Source organism: Scyliorhinus canicula, chromosome 8, assembly GCF_902713615.1.
Source record: "Scyliorhinus canicula chromosome 8, sScyCan1.1, whole genome shotgun sequence".
NCBI classification, from domain to species: Eukaryota; Metazoa; Chordata; class Chondrichthyes; order Carcharhiniformes; family Scyliorhinidae; genus Scyliorhinus; species Scyliorhinus canicula.
The window spans coordinates 186687722-186713627 of record NC_052153.1 but is presented as its reverse complement, the minus strand read 5'-3'; the positions used below and the strand labels follow the sequence as shown (position 1 = coordinate 186713627).

The 25906-nt window shown below is 52.2% G+C and overlaps 1 protein-coding gene across 1 annotated transcript; it reads left to right on the top strand.

The window, feature by feature from the left end:
- Window positions 1-22994: 22994 nt before the first annotated feature.
- Window positions 22995-24886, top strand: adra2c (adrenoceptor alpha 2C). The gene has a single exon (XM_038805843.1). The coding sequence runs from the start codon at window positions 23423-23425 to the stop codon at window positions 24755-24757; it is 1335 nt and encodes a 444-aa protein (XP_038661771.1). The 5' UTR covers window positions 22995-23422; the 3' UTR covers window positions 24758-24886.
- The last annotated feature ends 1020 nt before the right edge of the window (window positions 24887-25906 follow it).

Here is a 25906-nt window from a genome sequence, read left to right as displayed (position 1 = left end):
GGGGGGGGGGGGAGAAAGAACTGGTGATATGAGTAGCAGCCAGGAGGGCAAAAATTTTCTCTCCTTTCTTTTATTAAATTTGGGGGCTTCCCAGTGGCCCAGACAATAAGCAATATTACACAAAGTCCCAATAAAGTCCATGGAGCTGTTGAAATTTAGATCGATTCGACCAGTCTTTTCGAGGCCCGTGACGTTCTGGCAGACCGCCGCAGCGGAGGAGGTGACGTCGGTTCAGCCGATGGTGGTGGTTCCCCTGACGTCCTGGAGTCCGGGAGCGATGGTTCTTGAATAGTCTCCGTCACCCGAGCTGGCTGTGGAGACGCCATGGATGGGGAAGGGGGGACCTGAGTGGGGTGCTGGCGGGAAAAAAACAGGGGGGGGTCTGTGGTGGAGGGGGGGAAGGCCGCACGCCGGCGGGTGCCATGTCCCGGAGGGAGACCGTGTCCTGCCGACCGTCGGGGTACTCCACATACGCATACTGCGGGTTAGCGTGGAGTAACTGGACTTGTTCCACCAACGGGTCGGACCTGTGCACACGCACATGCTTCCGGAGAAAGATGGGTCCGGGGGTGACCAGCCACGTCGGGAGAGGGATCCGGAGTACGACTTCCTGGGGAAAACAAGAAGACGTTCATGAGGTGTCTGATTTGTTGCAGTACAGAGGAGTGAGCGGATAGAATGTAGGGCATCAGGGATAACCTCTTGCCATCGGGAAATAGGGAGATCTCTGGACCGGAGGGCCAGTAGTATGGTCTTCCAGATGGTACCATTCTCCCGCTCGACCTGTCCGTTACCCCGGGGTTTATAGCTGGTCGTCCTGCTAGAGGCAATGCCCCTGCTGAGCAGGAATTGACGCAGCTCGTTGCTCATAAAAGAGGACCCCCGATCGCTGTGTATGTACGCGGGGTAGCCGAACAGGGAGAAGACGGAGAGAAGGGCCTTAATGACGGTCGATGTCGTCATGTCAGGGCAGGGAATGGCGAAGGGGAAGCAGGAGAATTCGTCAATTACCGCCAAGAAGTAAATGTTGCGGTTGTTAGAGGGAAGGGGCCCCTTGAAGTCAATGCTAAGACGTTCAAAGGGGCGGGATGCTTTGATCAGGTGTGCGCGCTCGGGGCGGTAGAAGTGCGGTTTGCACTCGGTGCATATGTGGCAGTCACGGGTTACTGTCCTGACTTCCGCGATGGAGAAAGGCAGGTTGCGGGCCTTAATGAAATGGTAGAGGCGGGTCACCCCTGGATGGCAGAGATCCGCGTGGAGGGAGCGGAGGCGGTCTATCTGCGCGCTGCCGCAGGTACCGTGGGACAGGGCATCAGGAGGCTCATTGAGCTTCCCAGGACGATACAAGATCTCATAGTTGTACGTGGACAACTCGATCCGCCACCGTAAGATCTTGTCATTCTTGATCTTGCCCCTTTGTGCATTATCAAACATGAAGGCTACTGACCATTGGTCAGTGAGGAGGGTAAACCTCTTGCCGGCCAAATAGTGCCTCCAATGTCGCACGGCTTCGACTATGGCCTGGGCTTCCTTTTCCACAGAGGGGTGGCTGAGTTCGGAAGCCTGGAAAGTTCTGGAGAAGAAGGCCACTGGTCTGCCCACTTGGTTCAGAGTGGCCGCCAGAGCAACTTCTGATGCGTCGCTCTCGACCTGGAAGGGGAGGGACTCGTCGATGGCGCGCATCGTGGCCGTTGCGATGTCCGCTTTGATGCGGCTAAAGGCCTGGCAGGCCTCTGACGACGGCGGGAAGGTCGTGGTTTGAATGAGGGGACGGGCCTTGTCAGCGTAGTTGGGAACCCATTGGGCGTAGTATGCGAAGAAACCCAGGCAGCGTTTGAGGGATATGGGGGTATTGGGGAGAGGTAGTTCCATTAGGGGGCGCATGCGTTTGGGGTTGGGGCCTATCACTCCGTTACGCACTACGTAGCCGAGGATGGCTAGACGGTCGGTGCTAAACACGCACTTATCCTTATTGTATGCGAGGTTAAGGAGTTTTGCGGTTTGGAGGAATTTCTGGAGGTTGGCGTCATGGTCCTGCTGATTGTGGCCGCAGATGGTGACATTATCAAGATACGGGAAGGTAGCCCGTAATCCGTACTTGTCGACCATTCGGTCCATCTCCCGTTGGAAGACCGAGACCCCATTTGTGACACCAAATGGAACCCTAAGGAAGTGGTAGAGGCGCCCATCTGCCTCAAACGCGGTGTACTTGCGGTCACTCGCGCGGAGGGGAAGCTGGTGGTAAGCGGACTTAAGGTCCACAGTGGAGAAGACCTTGTATTTCGTGATATCGTTTACCATGGGGGAAATACGGGGGAGAGGATACGCGTCCAGTTGCGTAAACCGGTTGATGGTCTGGCTATAGTCGATGACCATCCGGTTTTTCTCCCCAGTCTGGACCACAAGCACTTGGGCTCGCCAGGGACTGTTGCTGGCCTCGATGACCCCTTCCTTCAGTAGCCTCTGGACCTCGGACCTGATGAAGAACCGGTCCTGGGCACTGTACCGTCTGCTCCGTGTCGCGACGGGTTTGCAATCGGGGGTGAGATTAGCAAACAAGGAGGGGGGGTCCACTTTGAGGGACGCGAGGCTGCAGACAGTGAGGGGGGTATAGGGCCGCCGAATTGGAAGGTCAAGCTCTGCAGGTTACACTGGAAGTCCAGTCCTAGGAGTGCCGGTGCGCAAAGGTCAGGGAGGACAAGGAGTTTATAATTTTTAAAAACCTTCCCTTGGACCGTGAGGTCCGTGATGCAGCACCCGGTGATGCGGATGGAGTGCGAACCTGAGGCTACCCCGATTCTGTGTTTTACAGGATGGACAGGGAGCGCGCAGCGTCTTACCGTGGCAGAGTGAACGAAGCTTTCCGTGCTCCCGGAGTCCAGCAGGCAGCCCGTCTAGTGGCCGTTGACGTAGATGAGCGTCGTCGTTTTGGCGAGCGTGCGTGGACATGACTGGTCGAGCTGAATGGCCGCGAGCCGTGGAGAAAATCCGTATTCGTCGTTGTTGTCCGAGTAGATGCTGGAAGGACCTTGCGTGCCAGTCCCGGAAGGTGGTGGCCAGGATCCGCACATGGAGTCGGGATCACAAGATGGCGGCGTCCAGGACCCGCACGTGGAGTCGGGGCCCCAAGATGGCGGCGCCCAGGACCCGCACGTGGAGTCGGGGCCCCAAGATGGTGGCGCCCAGGGCCCGCACGTGGAGTCGGCGCCCAAAGATGGCGGCGCCCGTGGGGCCCTCGTGGTTGCTGAGGGCGGGGTTAGTGGTGCCGGTGGGCCAATCGGAGCGGCTGGGAACGGGGGCAGCGAGGCGCGCAGGCCAGGCGTGGGGGCCCGGGGGCGGCGAGCTGGGAGGAACGCGATGCGCTGGAGGGGCCCCGGAGGAGAGAGAGAGGCGCGCAGGCCGGGCGCAGGGGCCCGGGGGCTGGGGGGGAGAGTTTTGCGTGGTGTCTAGAGGAACCGCAGTGAACGTTTTGGCCTGGCAGACAGTGGAGAAGTGGCCCTTCTTCCCACAGCTCTTACAGAGGGCGGAACGGGCTGGGCAGCTCGGGCGAGGGTGTTTCGCGAACCCGCAAAAGTAGCAGCGGGGCCCCGTGGACTTGTCGGGGTGTCCCGCGGCGCAGGCCTGAGGGAGGTCGGGAGCGGCGGATGGCGGGGGGGAAGCGTGCCAGGAGGCCCAGGGTGGAGCCGCGCAGCTGGGGACATAGGCGCGGGCGTTTTGATCGGCGACCTCCAGGGAGGTGGAGAGAGTCCATGTCTCAGTTAAGCTGAGGTCGTCTCTCTCCAGCATCCGCTGGCGGATAGTGGGGGACTGCATCCCAGCCACTTAAGCGTCTCTGATCAGTAGTTCCATGTGCTCCGTAGCTGAAACTGGGAGGCAGGAGCAATTCCTCCCCAGGATAGCGAGGGCCTGGTAAAATTGGTTTAGTGACTCACCGGGGAACTGCTGTCTGGTGGCCAGCAGATGTCGGGCGAATACTCTGTTGACTGGTTTAAGGAATTGTCCATTCAGCTTTAGTATGGCTGCATCGTAATCTTTCTCCTCCTTGATTATCGCGTAGGCGTCGATACCCACGCTGGAGTGGAGGACGTGAAGCTTCTGTGCCATGGTGGGGGGAATGGTTGCAGACTCCAGGTATCCTTCGAGGCATGTCAGCCAATGTTGAAAAGTTCTGCAGAGTTCGGAGTTTGCGGGCTGATGCGGAGGCATTCGGGCTTGATCCGGAACTCCATCTTCAACAATCTAGCTTATTAAATTGATGAGCCATCAATTGCACCAGAGACGAGTTGCTTTACAAAAGTTAGGCTTTAATAAGCTAGAACTTAGCCCTGCGGTCGACTACAATAAAATGGACGACCCCCGGGCGTTTCGACTATTTATACCTCGGTAAGGAGGCGTGGTTAACTCAGCCTCTCGACCAGTCGGAAGCTGTCACATGACTGGTCTCAACCTATCGGTTGAGAGGCACATGACCGACCAGGGCCAATGGTAAGCCGGTGTTCTGCCCCAATGGCAGACAGCTATGCAAATCATATCACCACATTGAGTGAATTCAAGGAGGAGATAGACAGATTTTTAATTAGTAATGGGTTGAAGGGTTATGGAGAACGGGCAGGAAAGTGGAGTTGAGGCCGAGAGGAGATCAGCCATGATCCGTATTGAATGGTGGGTTGGGCAGGAGGGACGGAATTGCTCCTAATTCTTATGTTCTGACTGTCAGGTTACTTGTGCATTCAGGAGGTCTTGTGGTGTGATGGGTATAATAATAATAATAGTAGTAATAATAATCGCTTATTGTCGCAAGTAGGTTTCAATGAAGTTACTGTGAAAAGCCCCTAGTCGTCACATTCTGGCACCTGCTCGGGGAGGCTGGAGCAGGAATTGAACCTGCGCTGCTGGTCTTGTTCTGCAAGTCTTAGCCCACTGTGCTAACCCAGCCCCATGGCGTCTGTGCCTCTAATTCCAGAGCTCCGGGTTTGAGTCCCTAACCCTTAGGTGTGTCATTTTCTTAGTTTAGAGCCTCATCTTAATTTCCCGACTTGATGACCAAGACATTCACAACACAGCCAACCAGGAAATCCTTCTGGCACACACCAATGGCAGGTGGTAAGGTTGGGAGAGATTCCCGGGCGGCCATGTGACAGAAAGAACGTTGAAGCCACCACCATCGCCGTCCATTGCTCCAGGCCACAACATGGTTGTGAAGGTGCAGGTTGCCACAGCAACCTGGATTCCCTGAGAGAACTGCAATACATCGCCACCACTGAGGCATCTATGCGCATCCAACTCAATCTTGCCTCTTTCTGCTTGGACCCTTTTTTTAACCTCTGCCCCTTTCCAAATGCCGTTTGTCATTTTCTCAAGTGTGTTCAGTTTCTTTATAAGAAAGACCCTCAGTTGATGGAAGCACAGAACACAGAAGGAACCCATTCGATACATCTTACCAGTGAAAGACTCCTTTGAAGATTTGCAAGGTTTTCTACTCCAAGCGTTTATCCTCCTTCCAATAGATACAATTGCATTTGATTTCCCTCCAGCCTTTCGGGCAGTGCATACCAGATCAAAATAACTTCCAGGAAAAAAAGTTGGATCCCAATCTCAGCAGCAGCAACATCATTTTGCATCAAAATGGTCTCTGATCGTGGCCATTTCTCCAGCATGTATCTATTCCCTCATATGCCCAAGCTTGCAGAATAGAACATAGAACATACAGTGCAGAAGGAGGCCATTTGGCCCATCGAGTCTGCACTGACCCATTTAAGCCCTCACTTCCACCCTATCCCTATAACCCAATAACCCCTCCTATCCTTTTTCGGTCACTAAGAGCAATTTATCATGGCCAATCCACCTAACCTGCACGTCTTTGGACTGTGGGAGGAAACCGGAGCACCCGGAGGAAACCCACGCAGACACGGGGAGAACGTGCAGACTCTGCACAAGCAGTGATCCAAGCCAGGAATTGAACCTGGGACCCTGGCGCTGTGAAGCCACAGTGCTAGCTACTGCGCTACCGTGCTGCCCGAGTAGACCTAAATGTAAATCTTCTCTTTTACATTATGCAGAGAATACAGCCCGATCAAATCTTTCAGTTTTCGAATGAGCATGGTGCTCATTAATTCGCAAGTAACAAAAGCTGCCAAACTAATCCTGTTTGAATAAACCTTGCAAGAGACACAACAAACCTATTAGTGAATCAAGAGGCTAACAACATTTTAAAATTATGCAGCTCTTTCCTGGATTCACAGGAATGGTATTCATATTCATGTATTCATCTTACAAAAACTACCCCTCCTGACAAAGCTGAGTAATCCTAAAGCCTTCATTGTGTGACCATCACAAGTTGTAGGACTCTATAATTTAGTCCCGTTCCAAGATAGTTCTTCAACTTCCGTTAATCCCCAGCTGACTTTCAATCTCCTTGAAAATTTGCTGACTTCAACAATGATCCTTCTTCTCATTTCAACTGCCAGACCTTGTAGTGAAATAAAGACTGTGCATTTATATGGTGCACCTTGAGCACTATAATAGAGTGCTGTTATCTTTCATCACCCAAGGATGTCCCACCATGTCTACAGCTAATGAAGTACAGTTAAAGTTAGGATTAATAATAAAACACTGGGTGGTTGTAAAACCCCTTCTGGTCCATTAAAGTCTTTAATAGCCAACACCAAGGCCCAGACCCACAGCAGAGTGACTGATTCTGAACCGATATGACCTAATAAGCCATTTCCTTGTATCTCGAGGACAATTGAGATGGGCAATAAATCCTGACTTTGCCAATGATGCTCACATTCTGTGGATGACTAATTTTTAAAAAGCCACTAGAATCCCTACAGTGTAGGAGGCCATTTGGCCCATCCGTCACCACTGACCTTCCGGAAACGCACTCTATTTGGGCCCACTCCCCCACCCAAAAACCGTAACCCCCGTGCATTGACCATGGCCACTCCACCTAACCAGCACATCTTTGGACTGTGGGAGGAAACTGGAGCACCTGAAGTAAACCCGCCAGACACGGGGAGAATGTGCAAACTCCAAACAAATACCCAAGATGGCAATCGCACCTGGGTCCCTGGTGCCATGAGGCAGCAGTGTTAACTACTGTGCCAACATTCTGCCCACTATTCCCCACGTCCTGATAGCTTAGGCCATATACTCTTTGGTGAATTAAACTCTTTGGTGAATTATCTATCACCAGATTTAACAGCTGCACAGTCACTGATGGGACTTGGCAATTCTGAACAAACTACCTCAATATGGGGTGTGATTCTCTGGCTTCCTCGGTGCTGGGAGGCGGCCCCTCCATTGTCAGGAGGTTGGATTGTCTGGTCCAGCAGCTGTAAATGGGAGTTCCCATGGAATCCGCCCCACACCACTGGGAAACCTGTGGTGGGAGTGTGCCATTCACAGGAGTGGGAGATCCCGCTGGCTTGACCAGACAGAAGATCTCACCCAGTCTCTCTGTGCCATAGATTGGTGCAGCACAGAAGGAGGCCATTTGGTCCATTGCATCAATGCAGGGTGTAATCCAATTTGTCCCACAAGCCTTTCCCAGCAGCCCTTCAAGTCAGACACATCAACTCCATACTCCTAGAACGCCTTGATCCACTGCAATTTGCATAGCGCCATAACCGGCCCACAGCAGACACCATCTCCCCGGCCCTACACTCATCCCTGGAGCATCTCGACAATAAGGACTCCTACGTCAGACTCCTATTTATTGACTCCAGTTCCGCCTTCAAACCATAATCCCAACCAAGCTCATATCAAAGCTCCAAAACCTAGGACTTGGCTCCTCATTCTGCAACTGGATCCTTACCTTTCTAAACCATAGAACACAATCAGTGAGAATAAACAACACCTCCATGATAGACTGCGTACTGAGCCCCCACTATACTCCCTATACACAAATGACTGCGTGGTAAAATTTGGCTCCAACTCGATCGATAGGTTTGCTGATGACACAACTGTCGTGGGTTAGATCTTTAACAACGATGAGTCAGAGTACAGAGGGAGATGGATAACCTAGTGGAGTGGTGTAATGACAACAATCTCTCCCACAATGCCAGCAAAACAAAGGAGCTGGTCGCTAACTTCAAAAGGCAAAGTCTTGCACACACCCCTGGTCTGCATCAACGGGGCCGAGGTGGAGATGGTTGACAGCTTCAAATTCCTAGGTGTGCACATCACCAACAATCTGTCCTGGTCCACCCACGTCAACGCTACGACCAAGAAAGCACAACAGCGCCTATACTTCCTCAGGAAACTAAGGAAATTCGACACGTCCACATTGACTCATATTTTTACAGATGCACCATAGAAAGCATCCTATCTGGCTGCAGCCTGGTCTGGGAACTGCTCGGCTCAAGACCGTAAGAAATTTCAGAAAGCCGTGAACATAGCCCAGTCCATCACACAAACCTGCCTCCATTGACTCTGTCCCACCTCTTGGGAAAGCAAGCAGCATAATCAAAGACCCCCTCCCACCCAACTTCTTCCATCGGGCAGGTGATATAAAAGTCTGAGAACGCATGAACAGATTTAAAAACAGCTTTTAAAAAATAAATTTAGAGTACCCAATTCATTTTTTCCAATTAAGGGGCAATTTAGTGTGGCCAATCCACCTACCCTGCACATCTTTGGGTTGTGGGGGCGAAACCAACACATACACGCGGAGAATGTGCAAACTCCACACGGACAGTGACCCAGGGCCGGGATCGAACCTGGGACCTCAGCGCTGTGAGGCAGCAGTGCTAACCACTGCGCCACTGTGCTGCCCCCAAAACAGCTTTTTATCCGCTGTGACCAGATTCCTGAATGATTCTCTTATGGACTGATCTAATCTCTTCACACATCTTCTCTACTGAGTAGTCTGAGCACTCCTGTCTGCTCCACCCGATGCCTGTGTCTATGTATTTACATTGTGTACTTATGTATGTTCTATGTTTTCCTCATGTATGGAATGATCTGTCTGGATTGTACGCCGAACAATACTTTTCACTGTACCTCGGTACACATGACAATAAATCAAATACAATGCAACAATCCACGTATCCATTCAATTCCTTTTTGAAAGTTATTATCAAAACTGCTTCCTCTGCCCTGTTAGGCAGTGGATTCTGGATCATTCCAGCTTGCTGTGTAAAAATGCATTCCTCATGTTGTTTGTGTTTTGTTTTGCTAATTAGCTTGAATGCTTAAGATAAATGATCTGGTCTGTGCCCAAATCACTCTGTGCTCCAGCTGGCTGTCAGTCCGTCGATGGAGATATTCATCAGGGTGTTGTCCTTTCCCTCACGGTGCATCGGCCGTTAATCGATCATTTGCTCTGCTCGCCATAGATCATCGACGTTTACAGCACAGAATGAGGCCATTCGGCCACTCAACAAAGACCTGACTGCACTATTCCTATCTTCCAGCACTTGGCCCAGAGCTTTGGAGGTTCTGGCAGCGCAAGTGAACATCTAAATACTCCTGAAATGTTCTGAGAGCTTCTGACTCAACCACTCTTCCAGGCAGCGAGTTCCAGACTGCCACCACCTTCTGGTGAAAAGGTTTCTCCTCAACTCCCTTCTGAGCCTTCTACCTACCTCTTACCTTAAATCTGTGCCACTTGGTCATTGACCCCTCTACTAACGGAAAATGTGCCTTCTTATCCACCCTTTCTATGTTCCTCATAATCGTATGGGCGGGATTCTCTGGAAAAATGTCTAAGTGCGGTAGCGAGCGGGAATTGCCGGGAGCTTCCCGGCACCCGGCCCAGCAAGGCCGGCAATGCAATTCCACGTTAATCGCTCCACTTAACGAGGCCTCACGGGCTTCTCGTCGCAAATGAAGGCTCGCCAGCTGATTCGCTGGGAGCGCGCTCGCCAGCCCCCACTAACAAGGTCGAGCAGCACTTAAGCTGCATTTGCTCAGCCAACCCCGGCCAGCTCACAACACTAGTGCCCAGGAGACCTGCCCCTAGATTCGGGGATGCAGATCTGGGGAGGCTGATAGATGCTATGGAGGCCAGGAGGGATGTGCTGTTCCCCTGAGGGGGCAGGAGAGTCAGCCACAGGGCAGCCAGTGCTGCCTGGGATGAGGTGGTGGCAGCTGTCAGCTCACGGAGTCTGACCAGGAGGAATGGCCTTCAGTGCCATAAGGTCAACAACCTACACTGGGCAGCACGAGTGAGTAGGTGCCAATGCCCCCCACCCACCACAAGGGAGCATCCACCCGCCAAGCGACCCCGAACCCTCGCTCCAATCCCCTTCCCCTTCAAACCCCCCAACCATCCCGTCACACCTTCCCTCCTACCACTGTGAAGCACGTGTGTGGCTGTGTCTCCTCAGGAAAAGCTCCCCTATTATCGGGAGAGGGCCCAGACAGACACTAAGGTGCCAGACTTGAGAATCCTCACCTCCTTCAAGGGGCGGACCCTGGAGGTGACTGGGGTGGCCGCACACAGATCGATCACCCACGCGGCGGCTGGCGGATGCCGCAGAGGTGAGGAACCACTGGGCTCCACCCGGAGGACCTGTCAAATGTGAGTAATGATTGCCTTACTGTCTGACCCATCCCTCCTACTGACCACATGCCCATTCTCCCGCAGGCCCTCCAGCCGACGCTGCCGGCCCATCCCGGGCTGCACCCTCTCCTGTTATCGAGGATGACAGATGCGGAAGCCCACTGGAAACAAACTTCTAGTCACAGAAACGTCCCTCTACCACCACCCTCTGTTTCCTGCCTTTCAGTCAATTTTGGTTCCAATGTGCCACCTTGCCCCGGATCCCGTGGGCACTTTACTGCCTTGGTGGCTCAGCCATGAGGGTCAAAAGCCTTGCTAAAGTCCATATAGCCCACGTCAGATGCAGTATCTTCATCATCCAACTTTATTCAATCTATTGCCGATTATTTGATTTTACCTTCATCAACTATTTTCAGGTGACCTACTTCCTCTGCTCACAATCTCCAGTCATCTCCCAACACCATGGATAAATCATGAAATCTTGATCACCCCAACGCTTTTAAGCGATGACTATGTTGCTTCTTTTAATTTTCTGTCTCGTCTGCAACTCTGACCAACAGTTTCCAGTTTCTTTGAAGATGCAACTAGTAGAGTTGACCAGGGAGAACCGGTGGATGTGGTTTATTTAGACTTTCAGAAGGCTTTCGACAAGGTTTCAGAAACAGATTAATATGTAAAGCAAGAGCATATGGGATTGTGGGTGTCGTGAGATGGATAGGAAGCTGGTTAGCAGACAGGAAGCAAAATGTTGGAATAAATGGGTCTTTTTCTGATTGGCAGGCAGTGACTAGTGGGTACCGCAGGGATCTGTGCTAGGACCCCAACTGTTCACATTATACATTAATGACTTGGATGAGGGAACTAAATGTATTATCTCCAAATTTGCAGATGATACAAAGTTGGGTGAGAGGGTGAGCTGTGAGGAGGATGCAGAGATGCTTTAGCTGGATTTGGACAGGCTGAGTGAGTGGGCACGTGCATGCCAGATGCAGTATAATGTGGATAAATGTCAGGTTGCACTTATTTGAAAAAATAGGAAGGCAGATTATTATTTGAATGGGTGTAAATTGAGAGAGGCGGATACTCAGCGAGACCTTGGTGTCCTCGTGCATCAGTCACTGAAAGTAAGCGATCCATCGACTCTGTCTACAACTCCGGCTGCCTTGGGAAAGCGGGCAGCATAATCAAAGACCCCTATCACCCGTCGGGCAGGAGATACAAACGCCTGAGAACACGCACCAACAGGTTCAAATAGAGCTTCTTCCCCACTGTTACCAGACTCCTAAACACCCCTCTTATGCACTGATGGACTGATCTGATCTCTTCACACATCCTCACCCAATGTCTGTGTCTATGTATTTACATTGTGTATATTATCCTTGCCCGATTGTGTATTTTCTTTTCATGTGCGGAATAATCTGTTGAGTTGTATGCAGAACAATACTTTTCACTGTACCTCGGTACACGTGACAATAAACAAATCCAATCCAATCCAGAGAGGGCTGTCTTCTGACTGGAATTATTTCCACTGGAGATAATAAGAGTGAGGGGTGACTTGATTGATGTGTATAAGATCCTGAACTGTCTTGACAAGGTGGGTGTGGAATTGATGGTCCCCCTTGTGGGTGAGTCCAGAGCTAGGGGGCACTGTTTGAAAATTAGGGGTTGTCCATAAAGTGGTCGCCCATAAAGGACAGAGATGAGAGAATTGTTTTCCCTCAGAGGGCTGTGTGACTTTGGAACACTACCTCAGAAGGCAATGGTGGTGAGGTCACTGAATATATTTAACGGTGGAGGTGGATAGATTCTTGTCGAGCAAGGGAATCGAAGGTTATCGAGGTGGATGGAATGTGGGATGTCCCTGATGATGGGTGTGTCCATAAGCAGGGGTCACAGCCTGAGGATACGGGGTAGACAATTTATGACAGAGAAGAGGAGAAATTTCTTCACCCAGAGAGTGGGCGGCCTGTGGAATTCATTACCACAGGAAGTAGTTGAGGCCAAAACATTGTGGGCTGGATTCACTGTTTTTGCGGCTAAGTGCCGACACCAGCGTGGGAACTGTGGCGTTTTACAACGTTAAAATCAGTGCCGAACACTCACCGATCCTGCGAACTTTGAAGGGCAAAACTCTCGGCTCCAACGATATAGACGGCTGGAGAATGGCCGGGTCCGTGGCCACGCAGGCGCACGGCGGCGACTTGCAGCGGTGGCGCTGTAACACATGGTGCCGGCCGTGCGTGGACCCGACCTGCCAAATAATGTCCCCCTGGCCGCCCCCTGGAAACCCCTCACCAGTCCCCCCAGCCCTCGCAGAAGCCCCCCCCCCCCCACCCCAGCCAGCGGCATGGCTCCCAGCTGACTGTGGAAGCGGTGGACACAGTCCGCATCCGCCACGCTGGTGTTGTGTTACGCTTCTTCGTAGCATAAGCTGCTTCCTTGACGCATGCTTTGACAAAGGAAGCTCCAGACTATCAAATGAGTTCAACTTGTTTATTAAACTATTAACACAGTTCTCAATGAGTTCGACTCTCTGCTAATCTAACTGTAGTAACTCAGTCTAACTGCACCAGCTTGCTCTAAGCCACGTGCTGGGGTGTGATGCTGCTGATCAGCCCTGTCTAACTCTCTAGATGTTTGTCTGTGGAAAGAGGCGGAGTGAGTGCCTCGTGCCTTTTATAGTGAGATACCACCCCTGAGTGTCCTGCCTGCCCATTGGTCGTGTCCTGTTCACTGTGTTCATTAGCTGTCTGTCTGGGTATCATTATCTGCATGTCTGCATATCATGACAGCCGGGTTCCCGACCACTGAAACCACACTTCCCCCATGCGGTTTGAACTCGGCCCATGCGGGGGGGGGTTTCTCCCGGTGATGCGCCAACGTGTTTCAAGTGTTCATCTAAAAGCTTCTTCAATGACGTGAGGGTTACCACCTCTACCACCCTTTCAGGCAGTGAATTCCACATTTCCACCACCCTCTGGGTGAAAAGGTTTTTCCTCAAATCCCCTCTAAATCTCCTGCCCCTTCCCTCAGATCGAGAACCCCCTGGGGATTGACCCCTCTACAAATGGGAAAAAGACCTTCCCCTCCACCTTTTCTATGTCCCTCATCATTTCATACACCCCAATCAGGCCCCCTCCTCAGCCTCCTCTGCTCCAAGGAAAGCGCCCGCAGCCGAACCAGCCTCCCATCAGAACTGAAACTCTCCATCACAGGCAACATCCCAGGGAATCTCCTCTGCAATCCTCTCCACGCGAACGCAAATTCCGTCCGTCCGGCCGCCCAAACTGTCACCAATGCTCCCGCCACCCTCACTGTGCGCTGGGGTCTTGCTTTAATCCACAGTCCGCTCACCTTCCTTTCCAGTCGTTTAAAAAGCCCTCAGTCACGTCTGCCACTAACCACCCCAACCCCAGCGCCTCTCACTGGCTGGAAATAATTGGATTATTGATTCACCCGGCGCCCTTTAACATTCGTGCAGGCTTTTATGAGTGAAACATCCCTTTCACCTTGACTTTGACTATGAAAGGTAGATTGAGTGACGGGGGGGTGGGGGGGGGGAAGGTTTGTGAAAAGCGGCGGTGTGGTTAAATGTGTTCTGATTCTCTTGAACAAAAAAAAAGTGTGTGTCTGTGTGGCGAGGGGGAGGGGTGGGGGAGAGGGGGGGGGGGTGGTTGGTATCCCCCCCAGGAATTTGCCCCAGCTCTTCCCAGCTGCCTCAACGTTTCGACAAGAGAGAGGGCCGGCTCCACCCCTCCCCCTCAGAAAGCCACAAATACCCTCTGGGGGACAGCTCCTCTCCCCAAATCCTCTTCCCTTCAGAGGACAGCTCCTCTCTCACCAAATCCTTCTTACACAAAGGAAAAACATTGCCTATTCTCCAGTCATCTCAGAACTCACCTGTAGCCAGGTGAGGATACAAAGATTTCTGTCAAGGCCCCAGCAATTTCCTCCCTCCCTCCCTCAGTATTCTGGGGTTGATCCCATCAGGCCCTGGCCACTTGGTCGCTTTCATGTTTCTTATGACACCCAAAACCTCCTCTGCATGATCCAAGTGCTTTTCAAATCTCCCAACACCTCCTCCACACCTCCTTATTTTGATATCTACATGACCCAGAATATCTAGACACCCTTTCCTAGACTCGTAATCCACCAAATCATTCTCTTTAGTTAATATTGATGCAAAGTACTCATTTAGTACCTCGCCCTCTGTCCTTGAATGGACCAAACCTTTCCCTGGCTAGCTTCTTGCTCTTTATAGGTGCACAATCACGCTGAATACAGGGTTAAAGGCAGGTTTCTTGGGCGTGTGGAGGAACAGAGGGATCTTGGGGTCCATGTACATAGATCCCTTAAAGTTGCCACCCAGGTTGATAGGGTTGCTAAGAAGGCGTATGGTGTGTTGGCTTTCATTAACAGGGCGATTGAGTTTAAGAGCCGCATGGTTTTACTACAGCTTTAGACCACACTTGGGATATTGTGTCCAGTTCTGGTCGCCTCATTATAGGAAGGATGTGGATGCTTTGGAGAGGGTACAGAGGAGATTTACCCGGATGCTGCCTGGACTGGAGAGCATGTCTTATGAAGAAAGGTTGAGGGAGCTAGGGCTTTTCTCACGAAGAAGGAAAAGAGGAGACTTGAAAGAGGTGTACAAGGTGATGAGCGGCATGGATAGAGTGGATAGCCAGAGACTTTTCCCCAGGGTGGAAATGGCTGTCACGAGGGGACATCATTTTAAGGTGATTGGAGGTCAGCTCTTCTCTCCAAATCCTCTTCCCTCCAGAGGTCACCTCCTCTCTTTAAATACACATCCCTCTAGGGGACAGCTCCTCTCCCTCCAAATCCTCCTCCCTCCAGAGACAGGTCCTCTCTCTCCAAAACCTCTTCCCTCTAGATGACAGCTTCTCTCTCCACATCCTCTTCCCTCTAGAGGAAACCTCCTCTCTTCAAATCCTCTTCAATCCAGGGGTCAGCTCCTCTCTCCAAATCCTCCTCCCTTGAGGGGACAGCTCCTCTGTCTCCAAATCCTCTTCACTCTAGAGGACAGCTCCTGTCTTTCCAAATATTCTTCCCATTGGAGGACAGCTCCTCTCTCCAAATCCTCTTTCCTCTGGAGGACAGCTCCTCTCTCCAAAACCTCTTCCCACTCGGGGACAGCTCCTCTCTCCAAATCCTCTTCCCTCTGGAGGACAGCTACTCTCTCGATATCCCTTTCCCTCTAGAGGAAACCTCCTCTCCCCAAATCCTCTTCCCTCTAGGGGACAGCTCCTCTCTCCAAATCCTCTTCCCTCTAGGGGACAGCTCCTCTCTCCAAATCCTCATCCCTCTAGAGGACAGCTCCTCCCTCCCACACCTCTTCCCTCAAAAGGTGACCCCCTCTCTCTAAATCCTTTTCCCTCTAGAGGACAGCTTGTCTCGCCAAATCCTCTACCCTCCAGAGAACAGCACCTCCCTCCAAATCCTCTTCCCTCCAGGGGACAGTTCTTCTTCCCAAATCCTCTTCCCTCTTGAGGCAAACCGCTCTCTCCAAATCCTCTTCCCTCTCGAGGACAGATTCTTTCTACAAATCCTATAACCTCAAGAGGTCAGCTCCTCCCTCCAAATCCTCATCCTCTCGGGGACAGCTCCTCTCTCCAAATCCTCATCCCTCCAGGGGACAGCTCCTCCAAAACCTCATCCCTCATGAGGACAGCTCCCCTCTCTCCAAATCCTCTTCCCTCGAGAGGTCAGCTCCTCTCTCCAAATCCCCTACCCTCGAGAGGTCAGCTCCTCGCTCCAAATCCTCACGCCCTCCAGGGGACAGCTCCTCTCTCCAAAACCTTATCCCTCGAGAGGTCAGCTCCTCACTCCAAATCCTCTTCCCTTGAGGGGACATCCCCTCTCTGTCCAAACCCTAATCCCTCCAGGTGACATCCCTCTCTGTCCAAATTCTCATCCCTCCAGGGGACAGCTCCTCACTCCAAAACCTCATCCCTGATGAGGACAGCACCTCTCTCTCCAAATCCTCTTCCCCCGTGGGCTCACTCCTCTCTCCAAATTGTCCTCCCTCCAGGGGACAGCTCCTCCCTCAAAATCCTTTGACCACTCCAGGACAGATTTTCTCTCCAAATCCTCTATCCTCGAAAGGACAGCTCCTCTCTCCAAATCGACTTCCCTCGAGGGAACAGCTCCTCTCTCCAAATTCTCTTCCCTCCAGGGGAACAGCTCCTCTCTCCAAATCCTCTTCCCTCAAGGGGAACAGCTCCTCTCTCCAAATCCTCTTCCCTCAAGGGGAACAGCTCCTCTCTCCAAATCCTCTTCCCTCCAGGGGAACAGCTCCTCTCTCCAAATCCTCTTCCCTCTAGGGGACAGCTCCTCTCTCCAAATCCTCTTCCCTCAAGGGGAACAGCTCCTCTCTCCAAATCCTCTTCCCTCCAGGGGAACAGCTCCTCTCTCCAAATCCTCTTCCCTCTAGGGGACAGCTCCTCTCTCCAAATCTTCTTCCCTCTAGGGGACAGCTCCTCTCTCCAAATCCTCTTCCCTCTAGGGGACAGCTCCTCTCTCCAAATCCTCTTCCCTCCAGGGGAACAGCTCCTCTCTCCAAATCCTCTTCCCTCTAGGGGAACAGCTCCTCTCTCCAAATCCTCTTCCCTCTAGGGGACAGCTCCTCTCTCCAAATCCTCTTCCCTCTAGGGGAACAGCTCCTCTCTCCAAATCATCTTCCCTCAAGGGGAACAGCTCCTCTCTCCAAATCATCTTCCCTCTAGGGGAACAGCTCCTCTCTCCAAATCCTCTTCCCTCTGGGGGAACAGCTCCTCTCTTCAAATCCTCTTCCCTCAAGGGGAACAGCTCCTCTCTCCAAATCCTCTTCCCTCTAGGGGAACAGCTCCTCTCTCCAAATCATCTTCCCTCAAGGGGAACAGCTCCTCTCTCCAAATCATCTTCCCTCTAGGGGAACAGCTCCTCTCTCCAAATCCTCTTCCCTCTAGGGGAACAGCTCCTCTCTCCAAATCGACTTCCCTTGAGGGAACAGCTCCTTTCTCCAAATCCTCTTCCCTCTAGAGAACAGCTCCTCTCTCCAAATCCTCTTCCCTCCAGGGGAACAGCTCCTCTCTCCAAATCCTCTTCCCTCCAGGGGAACAGCTCCTCTCTCCAAATCCTCTTCCCTCCCTGGGACAGTTCCTCTCTCCAAATCCTCTTCCCTCCAGGGGAACAGCTCCTCTCTCCAAATCATTTTCCATCGAGAGGTCAGCTCCTCTTCCTCTCGATCCAAATCCTCATCCCTCCAGGGGACAGCTCCTCTCTCCAAAACCATATCCCTCATGAGGACAGCTCCTCTCTCCAAAACCATATCCCTCATGAGGACAGCTCCTCTCTCTCCAAATCCTCTTCCCTCGAGGTGACAGCTGTTCTCTCCAAATCCTCATCCCTCCTGGGGACAGCTCGTCTCTGCAAATCCTCCTTCTTATAGAAGACAGCTCCTCTCTCCAAATCCTGTTGCCTCCAGGGGACAGCTCCCTCGCAAAATCCTTTAACCTCTTGAGGACAGATTCTCTCTCCAAATCCTCTATCCTCGAGAGGACAGCTCCTCTTTCCAAATCCTCCTCCCTCCAGGGGAACAGCTCCTCTCTCCAAATCCTCCTCCCTCCAGGGGAACAGCTCCTCTCTCCAAATCCTCTTGCCTCTAGGGGACAGCACCTCTCTCAACATCCTCTTCCCTCCAGGAAACAGCGCCTGCCTCCCAAACCGCTTCCCTCTAGGGGACGTCTCCTCTCAGTCCTGATCCTCTTCCGTAAAGAGGAAACCTCCTCTCTCCGCACTACCAGGGACAGTTCCTCTCTCCAAATCCTCTTGCCTCTTGGGGACATCTCCACGCTTCAAATCCTTGGGGTCACCTCTCACTCCTAATCCTCTTCCGTAAAGAGGAAACCTCCTCTCTCCAAAACCTCTTCCCTCGAGAGGTCAGCTCCTCTCTCCAAAACCTCATCTCTCCATGGGACAGCTCCTCTCTCCAAAATCTCATCCCTCATGAGGACAGCTCCTCTCTCCCCAAATACTCTCCCCTCTCGGGGACAGCTCCTCTCTCCAAAACCTCATCCCTCCATGGGACAGCTCCTCTCTCCAAAACCTCATCCCTCATGAGGACAGCTCCTTTCTCCCCAAATACACTTCCCTCTCAGGGACAGCTCCTCTCTCGAAAACCTCATCCCTCCATGGGACAGCTCCTCTCTCCAAAATCTCTTCCTCTTCCCTCTAGCGGAAACCTTCTCTCTCCAAATCCTCCTCCCTCTCGGCAACAAATCCGATCTCTTCAAATCCTCATCCCATTGGGAACAGCTCCTCTCTCCAAATCCTCTTCTCTCGAGGTGACAGCTCCTCTCTTCAAATCCTCATCCCTCCAGGGGACGGTTCCTCTCTCCAAAACCTCATCCCTCATGAGGACAGCTCCTCTCTCTCTAAATCCTCATCCCTCCAGGGGACAGCTCCCCTCGGCAAATCCTCTTCACGCTAGCGGACAGCACCTCTCTCTCCAAATCCTCATCCCTCCAGGGGACAGCTCCTCTCTCCAAAACCTCATCCCTCACGAGGACAGCTCCTCTCTCTCGAAATCCTCATCCCTCCAGAGGACAGCTGCTCTCTCCAAATCCTCTTTCCCTCTCGGGGTCAGCTCCTCTCTCCAAATCCTCTTCTGTCTAGCAGACAACTCCTCCTCAAAATACCCCTCACTCAAGAGGTCAGCTACTTGCTCTCTAAATCCACTTTCCACTAGAGGAAAACTCCTCACTCTCCAAAACTCTTCCCTCGAGAGGTCACCTCCTATCTCCAAAACCTCATCCCTCTAGGGGACAGCTCCATTCTCTCCAAATCCTCTTTGCTCTAGGGGACAGCTCCTCTCTCCAAATCCTCATCCCTCCAGGGGACAGCTCCTCTCTCTCCAAATCCTCATCCCTCTGGAGAACAGCTCCTCTCTACAAATCCTCTTCCGTCCAGCAGACAGCTCCTCCTCCAAATCCTCTTCCCTAAAGAGGAAACCTCCTCTCTCCAAAACCTCTTCCCTCCCTGGGACAGCTCCTCTCTCCAAATCCTCTTCACTCTAGGGGACAGTTCCTCTCTCCAAATCCTCTTCCCTCCCTGGGAAAACTCCTCACTCTCCAAAACTCTTCCCACGAGAGGTCACCTCCTATCTCCAAAACCTCATCCCTCTAGGGGACAGCGCCATTCTCTCCAAATCCTCTTCGCTCTAGGGGACAGCTCCTCTCTCCAAATCCTCTTCACTCTCGGGGACAGCTCCTCTCTCTCCAAAACTCTTCCCTCGAGAGGTCACCTCCTATCTTTAAACCCTCATCCCTCTAGGGGACAGCTCCCCTCTCCAAATCCTCTTCGCTCTAGGGGACAGCTCCACTCTCTCCAAAACCTCATCCTTCCAGGGGACAGCTCCTGTCTCTGAAACATCTTCCCTCTAGAGGTCACCTCCTCTCTCCAAATCCTCTTGCCTTCAGGGGACAGCTCCTCTCTCTCCAAATCCACTTCCCTCTCGAGGAAACCTCCTCTCACCAAATCCTCTTCCCTCTAGGGGACAGCTCCTCTCGCTCCAAAGCCACTTCCCTCCAGAGTAGAGCTTCTCTCTCTAAATCCTCTTCCCTCTAGGGGACAGCTCCTCTCTCTCCAAATCCTCTTCCGTCCAGCAGACAGCTCCTCTCTCCAAATCCTCATCCTTTCAGGGACAGCTCCTCTCTCTCCTAATCCTCTTCCATAAAGAGGAAACCTCCTTTCTCCAAATCCTCCTCCCTCTAGGGGACAGCTCCTCTCTCCAAATCCTCTTCCCTCCCTGGGACAGCTCCTCTCTACAAATCCTCTTCCTCAAGAGGAGAGCTCCTCTCTCCAAATTCTCTTCACTCTCGGGGACAGCTCCTCTCTACAAATCCTCTTCCCTCCATGGGACAGCTCCTCTCTTCAAATCCTTCTCCCTCCAGGAGACAGCTCCTCTCTCCAAATTCTCTTCACTGTCGGGGACAGCTCCTCTCTCCAAATCCTCTTTCCTCCCTGGGACAGCTCCTCTCTTCAAATCCTTCTCCCTCCAGGAGACAGCTCCTCTCTCCAAATCCTCTTCACTCTGGAGGACAGCTCCTCTCGCTCCAAAACCACTTCCCTCCAGAGTAGAGCTTCTCTCTCTAAATCCTCTTCCCTCCAGGGGACAGCTCCTCTCTCTCCAAATCCTCTTCACTCCCTGGGACAGTTCCTCTCTACAAATCCTCTTCCTCGAGAGGAGAGCTCCTCTCTCCAAATCCTCTTCCCTCCGAGGGACAGCTCCTCTCTTCAAATCCTCTTCCCTCCAGGGGACAGCTCCTCTCTCTCCAAATCCTCTTCACTCCCTGGGACAGCTCCTCTCTCTCCAAATCCTCTTCCGTCCCTGGGACAGCTCCTCTCTCCAAATCCTCCTCCCTCTAGGGGTCAGCTCCTCTCTCCAAATCCTCATCCTTTCAGGGACAACTCCTCTCTCTCCTAATCCTCTTCCATAAAGAGGAAACCTCCTCTCTCCAAATCCTCTTCCCTCTGGAGGACAACTCCTCTCTCCAATTCCTCTTCCCTCCCTGGGACAGCTCCTCTCTACAAATCAGCTTCCTCTAGAGGAGAGCTCCTCTCTCCAAATCATCTTCCCTCCGTGGGACAGCTCCTCTCTTCAAATCCTCCTCCCTCCAGGAGACAGCTCCTCTCTCCAAATCCTCTTTCCTCCCTGGGACAGCTCCTCTCTTCAAATCCTTCTCCCTCCAGGAGACAGCTCCTCTCTCCAAATCCTCTTCCCTCTAGGGGACAGCTCCTCTCTCTCCAAATCCTCTTCCCTCTCGAGGAAACCTCCTCTCACCAAATCCACTTCACTCTGGAGGACAGCTCCTCTCTCCAAATCCTCTTCCCTCTAGGGGACAGCTCCTCTCTCCAAATCCTCTTCCCTCTAAGGGACAGCTCCTCTCTCCAAATCCTCTTCCCTCCCTGGGACAGCTCCTCTCTCCAAATCCTCTTCCTCTAGAGGAGAGCTCCTCTCTCCAAATCCTCATCCCTCCATGGGACAGCTCCTCTCTCCAAAACCTCTTCCTCTTCCCTCTAGCGGAAACCTTCTCTCTCCAAATCCTCCTCCCTCTCGGCAACAAACCCGATCTCTTCAAATCCTCATCCCCTTGGGAACAGCTCCTCTCTCCAAATCCTCATCCCTCCAGGGGACAGCTCCTCTCTCCAAAACCTCATCCCTCATGAGGACAGCTCCTCTCTCTCGAAATCCTCATCTCCCCAGGGGACAGCTCCTCTCGGCAAATCCTCTACCGTCAAGAGGACAGCACCTCTCTCCCCATCCTCTTCACGCTAGCGGACAGCACCTCTCTCTCCAAATCCTCATTCCTCCAGGGGACAGCTCCTCTCTCTCGAAATCCTCATCCCTCCAGGGGACAGCTCCTCTCTCCAAATCCTCATCCCTCCTGGAGACCGCTCCTCTCTCCAAAACCTCATCCCTCATGAGGTCAGCTCCTCTCTCTCGAAATCCTCATCCCTCCAGAGGACTGCTGCTCTCTCCAAATCCTCTTTCCCTCTCGGGGTCAGCTCCTCTCTCCAAATCCTCTTCTGTCTAGCAGACAACTCCTCCTCAAAATTCCCCTCACTCAAGAGGTCAGCTACTTGCTCTCTAAATCCACTTTCCACTAGAGGAAAACTCCTCACTCTCCAAAACTCTTCCCTCGAGAGGTCACCTCCTATCTCCAAAACCTCATCCCTCTAGGGGACAGCTCCATTCTCTCCAAATCCTCTTTGCTCTAGGGGACAGCTCCTCTCTCCAAATCCTCATCCCTCCAGGGGACAGCTCCTCTCTCTCCAAATCCTCATCCCTCTGGAGAACAGCTCCTCTCTACAAATCCTCTTCCGTCCAGCAGACAGCTCCTCCTCCAAATCCTCTTCCCTAAAGAGGAAACCTCCTCTCTCCAAAACCTCTTCCCTCCCTGGGACAGCTCCTCTCTCCAAATCCTCTTCACTCTAGGGGACAGTTCCTCTCTCCAAATCCTCTTCCCTCCCTGGGACTGTTCCTCTCTCCAAATCTATCGCTTACTGTCACACTCCGGACAGGTTTCGCCCAGCATGAGTTGGTGTGAAATCAATTCCTTCGCTGCTCGCATTGAGACTGCTGGCGTTTTTACTTTGCTGCTTTCAGTGTATTTATTGTGCTGTGTTTATTTTGTAGCGGGGTTGAGCATTGGGGGGTGTGGGGGGGGGGGCTTTGTCATTGCAGCTGCTCCTCCCCCCACCCCCCTGACTGAGCTGCTCCAGGCTGGGGGACACTGCCATTGGTCAGTCAGTGCAGGATGGACAGGCTCTCCCAGCCAATGGCGTGGAGGGTGGCGGGCAGGGACCGGGCGGGATTGGAGGAGGCTCTCCTCCAATGGCAGTGGCGGGTGGGCGGGGCTCCGTCGCTGCTCCTGGTGCCTGGGACTGGCAGCGGAGAGTTTGGCTGCTGGGCTGGTGCTGGGCTGGTGATGGGCTGATGGTCGTGGATCTCCAGCAGGCGCTGGGAGGGGGGAAGGTGGGGAAAAAGCTGGAAGGGCATCCGGAGGCTTGGACACGGGGGGTTGCACAGCAGGAGGGCATGGGAAGGGGGTGAGATCTGCCCCCACCACCACCAACCTGACTGAGATGGGAAGGAGCAGATGGAGAGAGTTACCCCAGCTGGCAGAGAAGGAGCTTTGTGTCTGAACTTGGCACACAGCTGAAATTAGAGTGGACGAGGTGATGCCCCATTCAACTGCCCAGAGCAGAAGACCCAGGGGGAGTGAGATGCCCCTGTGGCCAATCTGGGACGGACTGGGCAGAAGGTCCAATGCCAAGGTCAACAAAAAACACTGAATTCCTTTGGTTTACCTGGCGTGGGTGGGGGCACTTCTGTTTCGATGTGTGACTCTGATGAAGACAACCCCACTGGACTGTGACCCCCATTGCCAAAGGATGGAGGCACCAGCCAACACCACTGGGCTCAACCTGTCCCAGCTCCTGTCATCGCAGCCTCCAGCTAGTGTTGGGCAGTACTCACTGGGAGCCATGGTCAGCCTCTCCCTGCTGGTGGGCTTCCTGGTCCTCTTCACCATCGGGGGCAACATCCTGGTGATCATCGCGGTGTTCACCAGCAGAGCTCTGAGACCCCCCCAGAACCTCTTCCTGGTGTCCCTGGCCAGCGCTGATATTCTGGTGGCCACCCTGGTCATCCCGTTCTCCCTGGCCAACGAGCTGATGGGCTACTGGTACTTCGGGACGGTCTGGTGTGACATCTACCTGGCTCTGGATGTCCTGTTCTGCACCTCATCCATTGTGCATTTATGTGCAATCAGCTTGGACCGGTACTGGTCCATCATCAAAGCAGTGGAGTACAACCTCAAAAGGACCCCCAGGAGAATTAAAGGTGCCATTGTGGTGGTGTGGGTCATCTCAGCTGTTATTTCCTTCCCCCCTTTGATATCCTTGGACAGGGAGATTGAGGATGAGCTACAGCCAGCCTGCAGGATCAATGATGATACCTGGTACATCCTCCTGTCCTGCATCGCCTCCTTCTTCGCCCCCTGCTTCATCATGATCCTGGTCTACATTCGCATCTACCAGGTGGCCAAGAACAGGACGAGGAGCCAGTCGGTGAAGAGGAACGGCCCCGAGGGCTCCTCCCAGACCGAGGAGGCACCGAGCAGGGCCACCTCCCTGCGGGGCAATGGGGACAGGGAGAACGGCCACTGCTCCGCCAGCCCCGGAGGGCCACGACTGGAGGAGCTGGAGCTGGAGGAGAGCTCCACCTCGGAGGGCAGGGGCCGCAGGAAGGAAGGGGCTGCCCGCCTGCCCGGCAGGCTGCCCCGGAGCAGGCAGGAGGAGGAGGGGGGCAAGAAGGACTCCTTCAGCCGCCTGTCCCGCTCCAGCAGCCGCTCCTTCGACATGTTCTCGACCCGTAGGAAGCGGCGGGGCAGCAGACAGATGTCCAAGAGCAAAGCTGCCCAGGCCAGGGAGAAACGCTTCACCTTCGTGCTGGCCGTGGTCATGGGCGTCTTCGTCCTCTGCTGGTTCCCCTTCTTCTTCAGCTACAGCCTGTACGGCATCTGCCGGCAGGTCTGCGAGGTCCCGGAGACTCTTTTCAAGTTTTTCTTCTGGATTGGATATTGCAACAGTTCCCTGAACCCTGTCATCTACACAATCTTCAACCAGGACTTCAGGCGAGCTTTTCACAAAGTCCTCTGTAAACCCAAGAAAAGAAGCTTTTAAATCAATCTCATCTCTTAAACCTGTGTCCTATTTCTCCTACTGCTCTAGTCTAACATGAATTAAATGATTGGGTTTAAATATGTATATAATCTATATAGTATGGTGTGTGAATGTAGCAAAAATGCATATATGTCATATATATATGATATTCTATACACATATATACCATTTATAGTATGTATGTGCATAGAATATGTGTATACTATTTATATATATGTGTGCTATCTATAGTATATGTATATAAATATATTGTATATCTTTATAACATAGTATATATAATATATGATGCATATATATACTATATAGTATGGTTAATATATAGTATGTATACATATATATTGTATACATATGTTTATTGGTTAGTTTGATTATATATAACAGTTTGATTTTGTATATAATCAAACCCACCAAGTGGTGAAAGAGTTAAATTCAGTCAATTCCTGGTTCCAATTCTTCTTTGTGCCAATGTGCTCTGCAGTCACAATCTGTAATATTTAGCGTTCTTCCTTTTCCATTCAAAACAAAACAGCAACAAAAAATGCCTGGAAATGTTACATCGTTAAAATATATTTTTTATCACCAGAAATGTGGATTTTTAAAAAATTTACCCGTGGTCGGTTCTGAGCATTTGGATATTCGAGTATTTGTGAGGTTGCCTCTTCAGATCGGCCCGGTTTGAATTGATCATTTCTGCACGAGCAGGAGTTTAAAAGTGAAAATCTGAAATAAAGAGCTTCGGAACTTTGGTGTGCATCACAATGTTAACTCATTGTTTTCTCTTCAGGCGCCTGGATATTTCCAAGCATTATCTTTGCTTTTGGGATCAGTCCAAATGCTCAATTTAATGGCTTCTTTCCCTTGCCGCTCATGAATCTTAAGCTGTCGCTAAGCGTGTTTGCAAAGTCAGACTATTGTTCAGAGAAGCACCCTGGTAAATTTAACACCTCAGCCACTGCGTGTATGTTTGTCTATCTCATTGTTAGGTTACAGAACAGTTGCTGTTAAAGGTGGAGCTCGCTCAGAGCCAGGGTGGCATGGTAGCACAGTGGTTAACACAGATGCTTCACAGCTCCAGGGTCCCAGGTTCGATTCCCGGCTTGGGTCACTGCCTGTGCGGAGTCTGCACGTTCTCCCTGTGTCTGCGTGGGT

Coding starts and splice junctions, on each gene's coding strand:
- adra2c (XM_038805843.1), top strand. CDS start 23,423: ATGAAGACAACCCCACTGGACTGTGACCCCCATTGCCAAAGGATGGAG.